Source organism: Haplochromis burtoni, unplaced genomic scaffold, assembly GCF_018398535.1.
Source record: "Haplochromis burtoni strain Fernald_Lab_line unplaced genomic scaffold, NCSU_Asbu1 Contig_1409, whole genome shotgun sequence".
NCBI lineage: Eukaryota > Metazoa > Chordata > Actinopteri > Cichliformes > Cichlidae > Haplochromis > Haplochromis burtoni.
Window position 1 is genome coordinate 31566 of NW_024583770.1, and position 17955 is coordinate 49520.

The window sequence follows — 17955 nt, forward strand, 5'->3', positions numbered from 1 at the left end:
TTTTGAATTTCAAGTCCTTTCGAGTCTTTAAAAAAAAAAAACGAAAAAAAGCATGTTGCAGTTATGCTAAATGTAAATATTAGACCATGTAATTTTTAAATCTGTGTTTTTCTCAACACATGACAAAATAGTGAACTTAGAAAATATACACAAATTGTGAAATTGCACCTCTTTAAAATGCAGCTCAATTAAACCTAGCTCCAAGAATAATTTTCACCGACAGTTCTGAGATAAGCTGCATGTTATTCTTGGATGCGGTTGTAGGACCGGCTTTAAAATCGCATGACAAAAATATCATACACATTAAAAAAAACTGCATCACCAACGTAGCCTGGACAACATTTGCTAGTTAGATGAAGTCAGCTATCTCATCCGACAACAGTTTACCGACGGATGGGTACAGGACCTTGAAATGCACCGTGTAGAAAGTAAAGACCATCGTACGTATCATAAGTTTACCAGTCTCACAAATCGTCGTTCATAAATACACATTCGTTAACCGTTTATTAATAGGACCTTTGAGCTCAACGGTAATTAATTAGTAGTGGAAATAATTTCTGGTCGCATCACAGAAATGTAGCAGTGACAATAATACTGTATGCTGTAATCGTACTGGGCAATTAGTGATACAAAACAACTGTTTTATCCTGTGAATAAAAGTATATGTTTTTGTCAATGTACCATAATAACAGAAGCGAAACGCAATATTGTGTCAGGACAATTCACTATTTATGCACAATAAACAAAGGAGCATAGCGCGACATTTCTGTTCAGCGCCAGACTTGCTTGTAACCTATATCACCAATTATGTTAAGAAAATGACGCATTAACTACTAAAAACAGACTGACCTTCGTGTAAATGCTTGGAGCAGACTAACCTGTGAGCTGGAGTGTTCTGGGACGTTATATTTGGTCTTTGAATGGCTGCAATCCAGGCCATCCGTCGCCTTTGTTACTTCGGAAACATGGCTCGAACAATTTCTCTTCAACGACGTAATCCGATAACAACCGATCTCTTTACCCGTCGGCTTCCCGTGGCTGTCATGCGACCGGCTATTGCAGTTAATAATACAACAGCTTCTTGCATTTTTGTGTTTCTTTTTATCGCTGTGTAACTGATTTCAATTGAAAGCCTGCGTGCGCTAGTACCTCTTGCCACGAGTTCCCAGAATCCTTTGCGGTTTTACCCCTGAATGACGTCACATTTTCAATCTCTATATAATATGCATGTTAAATTTTATATTTGGGGTGAAATATCAAGTCTTTTCAAGTAAACCGGTTCAAGTCCAATTCAAGTCCCAGGTCATTGGTGTAAAAGTCCAAGTCAAGTCACAAGTCTTAGAACATTTTTTCAAGTCAAGTCTAAAGTCATAAAATTAATGACTCGAGTCTGACTCGAGTCCAAGTCATGTGACTCGAGTCCACACCTCTGCCATCCACCTCTCCATCAAACTTTAAGTGTTAATGTGAGTTCTGAAAATGTTATGAAGGAAGGGGAAAATTATCAATAAAGATCGGAACTGTTTGGGTCGTTGTCCTGCTGGAAGGTGAACCTCCGCCCCAGTCTCAAGTCTTTTGCAGACTCCAAGAGGTTTTGGCTCCAAAATTGCCGTATTGGCCCCATTCATCTTCCTATCAACCGGATCAGCGCTCCCTGTCCCTTGCTGAAGAGAACAGCCCCATGAGCATGATGTTCCACCCCCATCATTACAGTGGGATGGTGTTGTTCGAGTGATGAACTCAGTGTTGTTCTTCTGCCAACACACGTAGGTTGCAGTTTATGGCCAAAAAGTTCCATTTTGGTCTCATCTGACCAGAGCACCTTCTTCCACATGTTTGCTGTGTCCCCCACATGGCTTGTGGCAAACTGCAAACGGGACTTCTTATGGTTTTCTGTTAACAATGGCTTTCTTCTTGCCACTCTTCCATAAAGGCCAACTTTGTGCAGTGCACGACTAATAGTTGTCCTATGGACAGATTCCCCCACCTGAGCTGTAGATCTCTGCAGCTCGTCCAGAGTCACCATGGGCCTCTTGGCTGCATTTCTGATCAGCGCTCTCCTTGTTCGGCCTGTGAGTTTAGGTGGACGGCCTTGTCTTGGTAGGTTTACAGTTGTGCCATACTCCTTCCATTTCTGAATGATCGCTTGAACAGTGCTCCGTGGGATGTTCAAGGCTTGGGAAATCTTTTTGTAGCCTAAGCCTGCTTTAAATTTCTCAATAACTTTATCCCTGACCTGTCTGGTGTGTTCTTTGGACTTCATGGTGTTGTTGCTCCCAATATTCTCTTAGACAACCTCTGAGGCCGTCACAGAGCAGCTGTATTTGTACTGACATTAGATTACACACAGGTGCACTCTATTTAGTCATTAGCACTCATCAGGCAATGTCTATGGGCAACTGACTGCACTCAGACCAAAGGGGGCTGAATAATTACGCACACCCCACTTTGCAGTTATTTATTTGTAAAAAATGTTTGGAATCATGTATGATTTTCGTTCCACTTCTCACGTGTACACCACTTTGTGTTTGGTCTTTCACGTGGAAATTTCTCCAAGCATGACATCCCAGTGTATATTTCAGACCCAGCAGACAAAAACTGGTTCACCCGAAAGACAAAACTCCAAAACACAGACTTAACAATGTGGTGTATGCTGTACAGTGCAGCGAGGAATGCCCAGACCTCTACATTGGAGAGACCAAACAGCCACTTCACAAGCGCATGGCACAACAGAAGAGCCACCTCCACAGGACAAGACTCAGCAGTCCATCTGCATCTTAAGGATAAAGGACACTCTTTCGAGGATGCCAATGTTCACATTTTGGACAGAGAGGACAGATGGTTTGAAAGAGGAGTGAAAGAAGCCATCTATGTCCACTGTGAGCGACCATCTTTGAACAGAGGTGGTGGTTTACGACACCAACTGCTCTGCCATCTATAATCAGTTTTGAGATCCCTTCCCAGACGCCTTAACGCCCACTCACATCCTGGGCCATTCTGATCAATCAGAATCGCATGATAGGGTGCAGGCCTAGGTTTCACAATGTCACGAACTCTGGCTGATTGGACCCACACCCAGTTTCACACCTTGGCTCAGGCGATTAGAGGATCATCAGGGGGTCCTTTTGTCCCTCTGTGGGGGGAAACTCCCACTAGGTTTATATCTGGGACTCTCCACCATTTGACCTTAGAACTGAAGAAGCTTCTCGGATGAGAGGTGAAACGTCTTCAAGCAACTTAAAGAAGTCCAGACGCTTTTCTTTGCAAGCTCCTTTGACTACGATGACCTGGATGACTGAGAACCTTCAAAGACATGATGCCTCCTAACCATCTCCTATTTGTTTCAAGGCATTCAAGGCACATCCTTATATGACAATAAGTAGGACACCAAAGCGTTCCTAGGTCAGCTGAGAGACAGCTGAGATAATCTCTCCAGAATGTGCTTTGTGTACCTCGGGAACTCGAAGGTATACACATGCCCAGAACATCTGGTGGTTCAGGCAACCCGGTCAGATGCTGAACTACCTCAACTGCCTGCTTTCGATATTGAGGAGTAGCAGCTGTACTTTCACAAACAACCTCCTAAATAACAGAACTCCTCATCTTATCTGTAAAGGATAGATCAGTCCCCATTCTTTCACTCTACCCACATTTTGTAATCATAGCTGAGGCTTGTAACAGAGATCAACCAGTAAATCAACAGTTTCGCTTTTGCACTCAGCTCTATTTTTACCACAACATGCCAATACAGCATCCTAACTGCAATTTGCCCCAAGTGTTTTGTCATCTCCCCTCACTCATAAACCTGATGTCCTTAAACTCCTACACCTGTGGCAGCAACTCATCCCTGACCCACAGTGAGTTCTCCACCCTTTTATGGCATCCTCCAGTCCCCTTAAAGATTAGAACCACCTTTCCATAATACCAATACAGAGGCCCCACACCAGATATCCACCCCACCCAACTATATACTCAGTTAAATTCAACCGCACCCCACCTACTCTATACATTGTGTAGTGCACTACTTTCCCCTTCTGAGTCAGCTGACGGTTTGCTGGAATTGCTTAGAGACCGACTGAAAGTCTGGTTCCATGAACTCACCAAACTCCTCCCACATCTGAGTTCTGCTTGGTCTGGGGGTACCCATCAACTGACTCTGGATTCCCACAAACCTAATAAGACTCCATCTTCAGTTTAATGGTTCCCTTCAACTCCAGTGTCCACTATCTGATTTGGGGATTACCACCATGACAAGCACCAACCACTGTGCTGCCACAGCTCTGTGCAGCCGCCTCAACAATGCAGGTGCAGAATATGGTTTATTCACAGTAAATGTCCCTAGCCTCCCTAGGAATACCATCAGAGTTCTAATGGACGTGGGAATTGAAGATATCGTAGACTGTGTATTGTAGATGAGTGCATGCTAACTATACGTTTGGCCATGCAGGTTTGCAGTAATGGGCAGTGCAACAGTTTTAGAGATACAAATAAGCTTACATTAAATCATGTCATTAAAGTATATTTTGATGTGATTCTCTGAGTTCCATTTCTGATATGTCTGTGAGCCCCACTTATAATTAAATGTTAATGCTTTTGCACACTTACAAATACTTGTACTTTAAGCTGACTTCAGTCAGTGATAAATATATTTTGTACACTGCTCTGCTTTTAATAATCCTACTTAAACTATTAATTCTAAACATTTTAAAAGTAGTGATGCAATAAATAAAACATACTTCATTAACTACTCATCTGTGTTTCTCAGTACTACACAAATAAAAAACTGGATTTCCAGTCGATAAATAAGCCAACACAGCACAATGTATAAAAAAAAACACAGTTACAGTGAGTTAAAAGGAGTGAGCAGAAGTAAAATTATTAAACAGTCAGGTCTAAAACCAATAAGAGCCCCAAAATCCAACAAAAGAATTCTAAAAAAGGATTGAGAGGTGGAGAAAAACAAAAAGGAGAAAGAGGCTGAAGTAGAAGTTGAAGACATTGGAGAGTAGAGCAGTGGGCTCAGGGTGTGGTGCCAGGGGAGGCTGACCAGCTGATCTCCATCATCTAATCATGCCTCACTTGTATGAATAGGATGCTGGGATCTGACCGGGAGTTCTGTGTTGCGTGTTGAGCAGCAGAAGGCAGTAGAAAAGCAACGCAGAACAAAAATAAAGATCAGAACGCTGTATGTATCACTCCTTTGTGTGTTACAAAATAAGCTGAAGAATACAAAGAGACAGAAGCTGGAGCCAAGGAAGAAATCTTTGTGTTCTGCTCTGATTTTGTTTTTCTATGTTCAGGATACTCGCGTTACTGATTAGTGATATTAGTGCTTTATGAATGTAGTACCATTAGTATGTTTGTTAGTCTTGTATTTTAGGTTATTAGTGTCGCCTTGTAACTTGTTGTGTTTAGAGCTTCCTCTTTGTCCTTCGCAATGTCCACACATAAATGGGTATTTTTGAAAACTGACATTTTCTGTTTTTGTTAAAAAAGAAAAAAATCTTGTCCACACGTGCAGTTTTGGAAAAATATCTCCGTCCACATTTCACTAGCAGGGACCACTCCCTTGGTAACGATGAGCAATGAGGGATGAGGGAGTGTGATTAGTGCTGCGGTTTGGGGAAGGCCTTGAAGGGGACTGGCGACGGCTCTCGGGCCGGGCAGAACCCCCTGTACTAACGAGAAATAAAGGGAGGAAAGGAAGAGAGGAGAGGACAGGAGAAGAGAGGAAAGAAAAAAAGGGGGGGCGGGTGGGGCAAAAATGAGAACAGCAGCTATTGGAGAAGGGGCTTTTATAGCCTGAGGCCAGAGGGGACGTGAAGGAGGAGTGGTCCCGCTCCTGAAATTCAGATGATATGCAAAAAACTACGTCAAACACTGTCAACAACATGCCAAATCCTAACCCTGTAGAAATGTTGGCCAATCAGAAGTCTAGAAGCCTGGGAGGGAAAGAGTAAACAGGGTTTTGTGTGGAACAAAACCTGAAGTACTTCTGAAAAGTTTTTTTTGTTTTTCTGGAAAGGCAGCTAATTTCGTGTCACTTTTCAAGTTCCTTCATCATTTCAAATGTTAATAACTAAAGACAGTTTTTGTCTCACTGGCTCTCACTCTCGCACAGCATGACTTCAAAACATATGCACACCTTTGATGTTGCGTGACAAGAGCTCCGTTTTCCTCATCCACACGCAAAAAGGGAGTTTTCAAAAATCTCCACCCTGTAGGAGTTTTTAATAATAATAATAATAATAATAATAATAATAATAATAATAATAATAATAATAATAATGGATTGGATTTATATAGCGCTTTTCAAGGCACCCAAAGCGCTTTACAATACCACTATTCATTCACTCTCACATTCACACACTGGTATGAATGTGAGAGTATAATATCTATTTCTATGTAATAATCTCTATATCTATCTCTATTTAGTGATTTAAAACGCTGTGTACGTGCAGATGAAAAGCCCAAACGCACGGAAAAAGCTGTGTTTTCAAAAATACCCGTGGACGCAGCCTGAGCGGCTGTTAACCTACCCGGTGTGTTCCCTGCCTGTTTTTCCACCTCATGGATTTGCTATTTTCAACTGACGCCAACCTCAGTGAAAGGTTTTTGTTTAGTTTTGTTTTTTTTGCTTCAGTCTGTCTCCAAGTCCTGTGTTTGGTTCCACCTGGTATTGACACTTATTCAACTGACGCCAACCTCAGTGAAAGGTTTTTGTTTAGTTTTGTTTTTTTTGCTTCAGTCTGTCTCCAAGTCCTGTGTTTGGTTCCTCTGAGGTAGTTGAAGACAATTAAGTCAAACGATTTCAGGTGTTCATTGGGAGTGAGCAGAAGGACAAGATTAGAAATGAGGACATAAGAGGAACAGCTCAGGTTGAGCAGTCTGGAGAACCAGAACAGCTGCTTCAGGTGCAGTAGGAAAAGAGGAGTCACCTGAGAGAGTCACATGAGTCTCAACGAATCAGAAATGTGGAATGCAGGTGGAATGCATCACATGAGGCAGAAGGTTTCAGTGTAGCACTGACAATATCATGACTAAAGGAATGAATTCATGGTAGATGTGCTCGCTCCCTGTTACTTATAAACCAGCTGATTCCTCCTCCTCCAAAGGAAGAGGCACCAAAACCAGACGCACAGCTGCAGGTAGAGGATGAACAAAAACTGAAAAACAAAAAGTTCAACATCATTTCTAAGAAGTAAAGTGAAAGTGTAGAGAGCAGCAGCAGAGCTGCAGTCGAGTCCTGTTTGTCTCTAAAAGAAGATTCACTGGAGTCCATCAGGTTCCTCTCAGCAACAGTGGTGAGTGCAGCTGATCACACTTCCTGCTTCTACACAAATCTTCACTCTGTTCACTTCATCAGGACTCATCACAGTCACACTGGATCCATAGAAATCTGCTCATGTAACCACAGATCCACTGTAGGAGCATCGAGCTGCTGCTTCAGTCTCACTGTGGCTCTGCTCAGGACTGTGGACTCAGGCTGTGCTCTGGACTTCAGACTGACTCCACACTTCCTGGTTATTCATCACTTCCTGCTCTCATTAACATATATGCTTTCTGCCCTTAATGTTGTTCATTCATCACTTCCTGTTATCATTACTGTTTATTCATCACTTCCTGCTCTCACACTATTTATGTCCCGTAGCTCTTTCAGAATAACAGATAAGCAGAGGGAAGCTTTTAATGTGAAGCAGTGAGAGAAAACACAACGTGTTTGTCAGTGAGTGCATGCATTTTAAATAAAAATTATTTAAAAATTATTTATTTTTAGACTCAGATTTGGTAGTTTTTTGGAACCAAAATGTCCATCACACATTGTTTAAGAACCAGTAGAAAATTGAGTGCAGAAAGAAAATATCCCAAGCAATAACTCTAAACGTTTGATAGACACATGTTAAGAGTTCAATACTTTAAAAAAATAAATAAAAATAAAGTGAATTTGAACTATAATGGTTTCTTTTCTTTCGCCCTCAGAGTGCCGACATGTCTGCTGCCAGCAATATGTGATCTGAAGATCATTTCTTTATTATGGATTAGGTGCAAGAGTTTTTAAGTGTGGATAATTAATATAGATTATGTAATAGCAAATTGTGCCTTTTCTCAGATTGCAGTGGAGAGTGATATATGAAATGAGGGAGGAAGAAGAGTGAGCAAAGAGTGAATCACAGGCAGAGCCTAAGTTTATTTTCACGTAGTTTTTTGTTAGCTGCTTATGGTTCCAAGCGCTGTCACCAATCTTTGCATTTGTTATTATCATCTAATACACTTGTTTAATCAGTACCATCTCACCTATGGACTTTTTAATGTCTACAGTCTCAGATCAACACAGCCCTGCTGTCCAGCAGGAGCAGCAGCAACCCCTCAACACCAACATTGTACCCCATCAGGTAAAACACTTACTTAGCATTGCCCCCACCTGATGACAGTGATATAGTATAATGCAATTACATATTAAATTCGTGATGAATGTGGGTTGTTGTTATTCAGCCAGGTTCTATGTGCCTCTTTTTAACTTTGAGCAGGGACGGGCGGATCTAGCGAAATTTTCTTAGGGTGGCATGAGGGTGGCAAAGAAATCAAATAGGGTGGCAAAATCAAAGCCTTTTTAACACATATGCAGGTGTTACATATGGTTAAAATTTCAAATGCAGTGAGTATACACGTTTTTCATATAAATATAGTCTATAACTTAATTATTGTCTGTAGCCCACATAATTACACACTTTAGTTACATAAAACATGTGAGTTTTGATGTTATGTGCTGTATAGCCTGTATAATAAATAAATATGTAGCCCAATAAGTATAAAATCCAGAAAGCTACACAACATGGGGCGGTTCATTTACAAACACAAGTCTAACTTAAGTTTCACACTGTTTTTTGTTAGAAAACAATCACATTGTTACATGCTTAAATTACACAAAATGTCAGAAATCTGCACTGTCATGAACAAAAATTTAAACCTAATTTTTCATGATTTGTTGGATTAACCCACTGAGGTCTGAATACAACCATTTTTGACTCCTTTAGATTTTACATTTGTATTTCACTTTCAAATTGTTTTATTTTATTTTTTCCCCTTGCCTTGCTTGGTATCATTCTTTTCAGCTCAACCTCACGTGTCTGAATTAATTGTTTTTTCATTGACATACTGTATTAATATTACTGATCTGAAATCACACAAAAAACATAAAATCCTAGTAGTATTTCTTTACTGTAAAAACCACAGACATGTTGAGTAAATTATTTTTTATAAATGCAAATTTAAATTATGCACACATTTTGTAAACTTATACAACTATTTATCTAAAAATGCAGCCAATACACCGCCATTTTTTTTTTTATGTACAACCTATTAAAAATATTACTATAACTAAAATGAGAAAACAATAAGGTGTTGCAATAAGATGCCCCACAAATGATGTGTGCCAGTAAAAAATAAATGTTTGTCCACCACAACACAGAGGAGAACAGCACAGGGATAAACCTGCAGGCCTGACAACAGGAGGTGTATCACTCCGCTGGTTTGCTACTTGGTGATAGTGTTTTCATTGCAATCTGCCTTTGTGACATTGATTAGTGCCCTCACTGACACACCACACAAATCAACGACTACACAACAGACCAACTATACACTCCACGCTAAACGTCAGAAATCTCCCACATCTAAAAACTCTCTCTCCAGGTAAGAATACAGAGATGATAATATCTTTTACATAGCTGATAATTATATACATACTGTACTCACATCCATACAACAGTATGAATGATCTCAGACAGATGTGAACAAGTGAATAACCTGAGCAAACATGAATATTGATGATGTGTCTTTGACAGGTGGTGATAAAGACTACGCTGAACCCGACCATCCTGGTAACGGAAATCTAAATCTCATGTCACATTCTATTTCCTGGGACCCACTGATAATTCTTACATTTTGTAAATGATTTTTGTTTTACAATTGTAATAGTTTTTTAATGTTCATGCTGGTGGGTTTGTCCTGTTTTTAGTGGAATGAAAAACTGTTTTCCTTAAAAAAATCAGACACAGAAAGGTGAAGGACTGTGTAGTTTTCATGTACGCTTTTATTTATTTTGGTTATTGAAATTGTTTTTATTCAGTTGAAAAATATTTTTCTTGTTAAATTTTTTTTATCAACAATAAATGTTGGTTTAATTCACTATTCTGAGACTACTTTATTGAATTATATTGTTTTTTGTAAATGTTCTTATATTGAATATGAATGTTAATATTATTTTATATGCTGTAAAACACAATTACAGTCTAAACAAATTATACTGTACACAATTACAGTGTTATACCATAAACCACATTTGCAGTACAGTGATACTATAAAACTTAATCACGGTAAATCTTTCTAACTGTAAACCATGTTTACAGTAAAGTGGTTGAACTGTAAAACATCACAACAGTAAAGATACTGTAAATCAGTAATTACAGTAACTTACTGGCAATAGTGTTGCCAGGAAAACTATGCAACATATTCAGTTTTAGTATTTATATTCACTGTTAACTGTAACTACACTCAAACTGTTAATGCTATCTTATTTTAATAAACAACACTGTCATATGCAAAACTAGGGTGGCACTTGGGGTGCAAGAGATCATTTTAGGGTGGCACTTGCCACCCCATGACACCCTTCTACATCCGCCCCTGACTTTGAGCACCCACCCCCTCAAAAATTTCTGCACAGCCCAGCTGATTACAGCTGCCAAAGAAACTGACAGTTCTTCAGGATGGAGCTTTGACCGGACCTCTGGTTCAAAATCAGAAGGATGGAGGACAAAAGAGATGGTGTAGAAATGAGACCATGTTCCATCCAAACATGCTTTCGAGCTCCTTGGAGGTCCTCCTCTGCTGGCTGAACTTGTTCCTGGCCTTCCTCGAATGGCTCAAACAGAGCATGTAGGGTCAGTCAGCTCACTGTTCTACTGTCTGCTGAGCTGGAGAAACATAACAGCACAACAATCAGGCTTTCTACATCATTCCTCTTTTCAGTTGAAAAAAAAACCAAACAGGCTGAGGCTTCATTCTCAGCAACAAACATGTTCAGTACCTGACGGTAGAGATGAAGACCAAGGATCATGAGTACAATGACCAGCAGGGCGACCAGTGTTATGACAACAACTTTAACAACGTCTGACTGTTTGGGATCTGATAAAGACACACTCACAGTCATCAAGCATCATTAAAGAGATGACTCAGTCCAGGGGACTTATCTATTACATGTACAGTACACTGAAAACATTTTCAACCACTTCTTCTTTATGTTTTGCTAAACAAATGCAGTGCAGCAATTCATTGAAACACATGGAAAAATAAATGAAAAAATAACATGGCATTAGATACTGTTAATCTACTGTAGATAATTTGTGAGGCCAGCCACACTTTTTATTTTTTCCTCCGCTTTTCCAGTCTCATCAGATTTTTGGATGAGACTGAAAGGCAAGAAAAAAAAAGGCATAAAACCTTTTTGGTTTTGTGCTTCTCAAACTGTATCATATTTGGCATTTTTCATAGATTTAACTTAAGACATGTCAAAATTGCTGCACTTTGGTGGCAGGTTTTTATTACAATATTGATTAAAGAAACATTAAAAATTGAGTCCTTGCCAAGTTATCTGTTATGTGTAGACACAACACTGGTTGATCAGTCAGGTACAAGGACTGGACTGAAAATGATGTCCAAAGAAAAATAGTGAAAGACCTTCAAAAAGCTGGAGACCTATTGCTCAAGACCACATGTTGTCATGTGATAAAGTACAAAAATACTTACTGCATATTTATGGCTAATATTTCTATGTATCTCAGAATACTGCAGTGTATGCATCAAAGTAGTAGTACCATAACTCATAACCTGAACCTCTCTGTTATTTAACGCTGCCCTGAACACAAACCCAGCAGCCTCTGCTTCAACTTACCTGACACAGTGACAGATAGCAGGGGGCTCTCAGAGGACAAGTCATGGTAAAAAACATAGACGTGATAAATGCAACTGTAGTTTCCTTGGTGGGTGTGCTCTGCAGCAGGAAACAGGAAGTGGGCGGAGTGATTGAGAGCTGGCTGGGTGTAGTTGTACGCCGTGTTGGATGAGGTGAAGGTGAGCTGGAAGGAGCCCCCCGGGTACTGTGGCTGGATGGAGCAGCTGATGGTGAAGTTTGAGCCCCTGGACACCTGAAGCCCCTGCTGCTGGGCCATGGAGACCCCATTCATGAAGGACACAGAGATGATTGGCTGAACCAGCAGGTCTGTAAACATTGAGATGATGCAAGGTGAGGTCACATCTACCTTCTGTAAAAAAAATGAAGCAGGATCTCAGCTGGGTGCACTCTCTCCAAAATCATTTACTGTAAACACCAGAGCATATGTCTGCTCCTCGAGCCCTCTCTCGAACCATTAACCTCCAGTTTTCCCGTCTGGTGGACAGTTTGTGTTCTTCATTCAATTTGTTTCAGTTTTCAGGTTGTTTTAGTCACAGCAGCTCTTTATCTCCTTTCTCATCCCGACTTGTCTGTTTTATTTCCATCCAGTTTGGAGATGAACTTACATTTTAAGTTAGTAACTGGTTTGCTGGTGAACACTGATTGTCTACAACAGATGCAACAGTCAAGGTAAAATGGCTTTCTTTTGACATTGGGTATTAATATGTGTTAAGTTTTAGTTTGCAAAGTTTTCATGTCACAATTATACAAATGATTCCACTAATTATGTCCAGATACTTTTTTGGTGTTGCTACTTCAGTATCAGCTAACTGAGCAGATTTTGTCTTTTAGGGTTCAGACGGTAACTCTTTTTGCCATTTAAGAAAAGTCTGAGATGGTTAAGTTAAATGAGACAGGCAAAAGGAAATACAGGAATTCAGGTGTCTTTACTGGTCAAGCAGATAATAAATGACTGAAATAAAAATGGAATGAAGCATTTGATAAAATTTCCCAGAAAGTATGAACATATTTCAGAAGAGCAGTGATCGTGACAAACAAGAACTAAACCCTGCAAAGTCGATAAGATAAGGATATGTGATAGATGATTCTGCTTACCTTTGCAGGTGACATTCAGGGTTAGGAAAGAGGAAGATGATTTTGCACATTCTCTCAGAGCAGATCCGGAGTGAACACAATCAGGCTCAATTTTCAACACAGAAATCTCAGAGGGCTCATTTTTCCACTGTATAGAAAATGCAGAGCCACAGCCCAAATGTTCACAGACGACATGTGCCTCCTTCAGATCCCAGTCAAAATAATCGATTGTTCTCCACTTTCCCACTTTCACCTCCAGCATGCCTGCACAGCGACTGGCTTGGCCCACCAACCTGACAGGCTCTGAACAGAAAGCAGAGTTGTTACATAAGTCATTATTTTGACAGTGCCGAGTTGTTTTCCCTTAGAATCTGTTCAGTATAGGTTTGAGATAAATGTTCTTAAATTCTGCCCCACACAAACGTTTTTAAACCTTATTGATGAAACACTGCAGCACGACCTGGAAATTTAAAGAAAAGGACCAAAGTAAAACTGTATTTAACCTCCTTTATGTTTACTTATTTAACACTCTGAGAGAGCAAAGAACCGTCAGCCTGCTCTCTGAGTCCAATTTCATCCACCTCTTGTGTGAGGAGGACGTTCTTCCTCACTTCTTCTGCTTTTCTCCTCCTTCTCCTACTCCAGTCTCCAACAATTAAGGTAAACTGGGAACCGCTTATTTAGTCACTCTAGCCTTGTTTCCACTGGACATTTTAACCCTATATAAATAGCTTTAATAGCTGCAGGTCCAAGAAACTGACTGTATCTGTCTACAGACTTGTCTCTCTGTCTCTGTTCTTCTGCCTTTGTCTCTGGGCAGGCAGGTGAGTGACAAATGAGGTAACCAGCTTGAGAGCGTAGGTGAGTTAAAATGATAGAATTCTTCAATTCAAACAGGCTTAAAGGAATCCGTGCTGAAGCTCTGGCATATGTGCTAAAACAACTACACAGTGCTTCAGAAGCACAGTGTCGAGGCTTCATTAGTCTGGCCAGAGTGAGGTGATCAATGATGTCCAAAGATTCATTCGTCCCTTTTATGGTGCCTGATCCAGTGGATTACAAAGGATTAAATGATTGGTATGATCATTTATGTGTATAATGTATAAAAATATACATATACATTACAATATTACATTTAAACATACCTATCGCCTGGTTTATTACATGAGCATGTGGATGCAGGGACCTGACAGCAGAGGTATACTGCCAATATGTACATAAAATGTGCTGGGAGTATGCAGAGAGTCATCAGTAAAAGAATAAAGTGAGTTTGAACCACATCAAAGCTGCAGCTCCTCTTCTACCTGAGCAGGTGAGTCCAACAGCTTTGCCAGGTGAGCAGCTGTTTCTAGCTGAGCCTGAGCTTCTACAGTCCAGGAGAGCAGACTCATGGCCTCCACACTGGAACTCTTTGCTCCACACTGGAGCCTCCACTTCTTCATAGAGCGCCCCCTGGAGGACCGAAGGAGGCCCACAGCCGAGCTCCCTACAGACCACCTCTGCATCCTGCTGGCCAAAGTCAGCTTCACACACTGAGGACCAGCTCTGGTCAGACTTCACCTCCAGTCTGCCTGAACACAGACTGGAACCATTCAGCAGCCTGACAGAGTCTGGAGACATCAGAGAAGATCAAACAGAGAGCTCAGAGACAGCAGAGACATGTTTCAGCTGTCAGTGATTTGTTTTTGTGGTGCGTCAATATCAGCAAATATTTGCTAAATTTTCTACTTTTTCTGAAAAATAAAATTATACTATTTTAGAGAATACTCCAAAGATTCAAAAGGGTTATTTAAGAAGTGCCTTGACTACAGGTGGCTGTGTGGGTGTCAGGATACTGATGAGCCACAGATGGACTGATAGAAGAAGTCTTTTCAGGCTTTTCTGCTGCTGCAGATGATGTGCTACTATTCTACCTGGTCTTTGTGTCTGGTGCATCAGTGTCACTGATGGGCTGACCTGAGCAGGTGAGCTCCACGGCAGAGGAGAAGCCTTCTGTTGTTACACAGTTCCTCAGAGCAGATCCTGACTGAACACAGGTAGAATTGACCCCCCACACTGAGCTTTGTGGGGACTGTTCTATAGAAACAGCGGAGCCACAGTCCAGATGTTTACAGAATACAGCTGCTTCCTTCAGGGTACAGTCAATGAATTGCAATGGTTTCCACTCTCCCAGATATTTCACCTGCAGTGTACCTCCGCAGTGATTGGCTCCTCCCACCAACCTGACATCATCAGACTCTGAACAGAAAGCAGAGCGTCATCAGTAAAGAAGCAATTTTACTTCTGAAACGATGAGAGACAAATGCGAGTCACGATTTTCCCTCAGTGATTGTTCATTTCACTTTAATTTTTCTGTGTACCTGTTGAATCTTGTTTTCCATAAGCCTGAATTCCTGAGGAGAAAATCAGAGAACCATCAGCATAAAGCAGGATTCTGTGGAGCTCAGCTGTGGACATAACTCTTAGTGTTAGGGTGATTTTGATAATAGTTGTCATTCTTGCACTTAAATTTGTAGCCTTGTTTCAAACTGTATGATTAAAGACATTCTTCTGTTTCTATTGTCCTCCCCTACATGTAGAATGGTGGGGGAAGCTACAGTGTTTAACTGCAGGCACATCCTATGTAAACGTTCTGTTTTCTTATTTAGTAAACTTGCTGCCCTTTATGGCCTCACCTATGCTTGTGTATGGTGTACCATTAAAGGGGTTAAGCCATATACAGGGTGAGGGGAGATGACCCTTTGTGATCAACAGGAAGTCACTTATTTGGGTTTTAACCTGCAAACACACACACACACACACACACACATGCACACGCACACGCACGCACACACAGGGGTTGACAATGGGTGGTGCTTGTGTATTCACAGAATAAAAGGCTGCAGGGAAGGGTCGGTCATTTGAGGTCGGGTGAAGAGCTGCAGCCTGATCCGACCAGGTTTCCCTTGCAAGTTAAAACGGATCGCTGTTTGTCTTGCTTTGTTCACGGGTGATAAGTCTCTGAACCAGCAGGGCCTGCAAGCGCAGACCCAAAACTCAGGTTTTGTCTGATTAGTATCTTCTGTCAGTATCTTATATAATATCTACCGGTAAATAACCAGAGTGCAGAGTACAGAAATCAAAGACTGACTTAAAAGCATGAACAACGTGATCAAATAAAATTTAGTTCAATTCAGTTTTATTTATATAGCTAAATACCAATAAAAGTCACCTCAAGGTGCTGTATTGCTTTTGTTTTTCACAGATGCAGTCTTGTAAACTTTTTTTAAACACATGTTGATCTTGAATCAAATCCCTGAAGAGCATGAACAGTTTCCAACTGGAAATGACACCATTATTATTTACTACTGGTTATTATTACTTGTAGTTTGGTGCTATACAAATAAAATTGAATCAAACTTAACTGAATTATTAAACATAGTATGTGAAGAAAACTCCTCATTTACATTTTAAAAAATGGAGCATAGATATTTATGATTCAAACGAGAGCAGCACAATATTGGGGATGCAGTCAAAATTAAGAGAATGATAAATTATAAAAAATGTAATATCATCTGTAAAGCATCTGATTGACAAAAGCACATGTTTTTCAGCATGACAATGATCAAAAACACTGCAGTAAAAGCATAATCTATGACAGACAAACACAGTGGAACACTGTCAGTCATAGATTGGACTCCCCAGAGCCTGAATATTCCTGACAGAGAGCAAAACAAAAGGCAGAAACACCAAGAGAAGTGCTTTGAATGTCCTTCAAGAAGAGATGACAGAGAACTGCTCAGAGAGCTCAGATTGAGCTGAAGTATGAAGCTGCTGACACCAAATATTGACTTTCAAACTTGTTTTCATTAGTGCAATAAAAACAAATCAAAGCAGTCCTACCTGAGCCCCACAGCAGCAGCAGCAGCACAAACAGCTGATCCATGTCCGGATAAACGTGTCTCTGTCTGTGCTCTGCTATGTTCATCACATGCTGTCCAGTTTATAAATTTAGGTTACACTAGTTTCGTTATAATAGAAGAATTTGCTAAAAGAAAAAAACAAAAGCACAGGGAGGCGAGTTGTGTGTATCTGCCAAGAGAATCTCATCTTACTCATCACATGATCAGAATTCCCATCGTTTATATTTACTTTTCTCTGTTCTGTATGAGTCTGTCACAAGAGTAAAAACAAACTCAGTTATTACTAATACTGAAATTATTAAGAATCCAGCAGCCAGAGTCCACGAGTAAACCACCAAACCAATCTTATCCAGGAGGAAACTGTCTCTCAGTGCAGCTGGTTTAAGGTGTAAATCTCCAACTTTTACTAGTGAATACACATCTGTTCAGTTACTAATGCTGAATTCATTAACACAAGGGTGACAGTGGGTAAAGAACAGTCACCAAAGAAAGTTTTTCCTCATGCAGTCATTGGGTGTTAGTGTAAATGTGAATGTTAGACAAGGCACATACACTCTAAAAAAAGATCTGCTGGCTTAACGTAAAAAAATTAAGGTAACCATTTGCATGGATCTTTTTAAGTTACTTCAGCTTAGCCACTATAGCGTAAATGCCACAAGAGTTCTCTAGTTAGGCAAACTCTATTCCTTACGTACAAACAACATGATTTGCTTTGTCCTCTACAAGCTTAATTAAGTTGAACCAACTTAATTTTAATTGTTTAAAAATTACTCCATTTAGTTATTAAAACTTATTTTTTTACTTTTATTCTACTCAGAAATATCCATGCAAATTGTTACCTTAATTTTTTTGAGTACTAATAACTTACAATAACTTATAACTTACAATTATACAATAAATTACACATTGAAATTCCAGTTTTATGATCAAACTGTTTATTAGAACACCAGTCCACCATTCCAGACTCATTGACATTTCAATAGCAGACAAAATTGTTGCCTCCATAAAATA

At 40.1% G+C, this 17955-nt stretch overlaps 2 protein-coding genes across 2 annotated transcripts; both read right to left on the reverse strand.

The window, feature by feature from the left end:
* Window positions 1-9756: 9756 nt before the first annotated feature.
* LOC102295887 lies at window positions 9757-14102 on the reverse strand. Its single transcript, XM_005952197.2, has 4 exons — window positions 13064-14102; window positions 11948-12274; window positions 11084-11181; window positions 9757-10970 (listed from the first exon to the last, which is right to left on the reverse strand). The coding sequence occupies exons 1-4, from the start codon at window positions 13302-13304 to the stop codon at window positions 10956-10958; spliced, it is 681 nt and encodes a 226-aa protein (XP_005952259.2). The 5' UTR covers window positions 13305-14102; the 3' UTR covers window positions 9757-10955.
* Window positions 14103-14203: 101 nt separating this feature from the next.
* LOC121813293 (scavenger receptor cysteine-rich type 1 protein M130-like) lies at window positions 14204-16987 on the reverse strand. The gene is made up of 4 exons (XM_042216963.1): window positions 16925-16987; window positions 15403-15435; window positions 14999-15280; window positions 14204-14652 (listed from the first exon to the last, which is right to left on the reverse strand). Exons 1-4 carry the CDS (start codon window positions 16965-16967, stop codon window positions 14291-14293), a joined length of 720 nt encoding a protein of 239 aa, XP_042072897.1. The 5' UTR covers window positions 16968-16987; the 3' UTR covers window positions 14204-14290.
* Window positions 16988-17955: the final 968 nt, after the last annotated feature.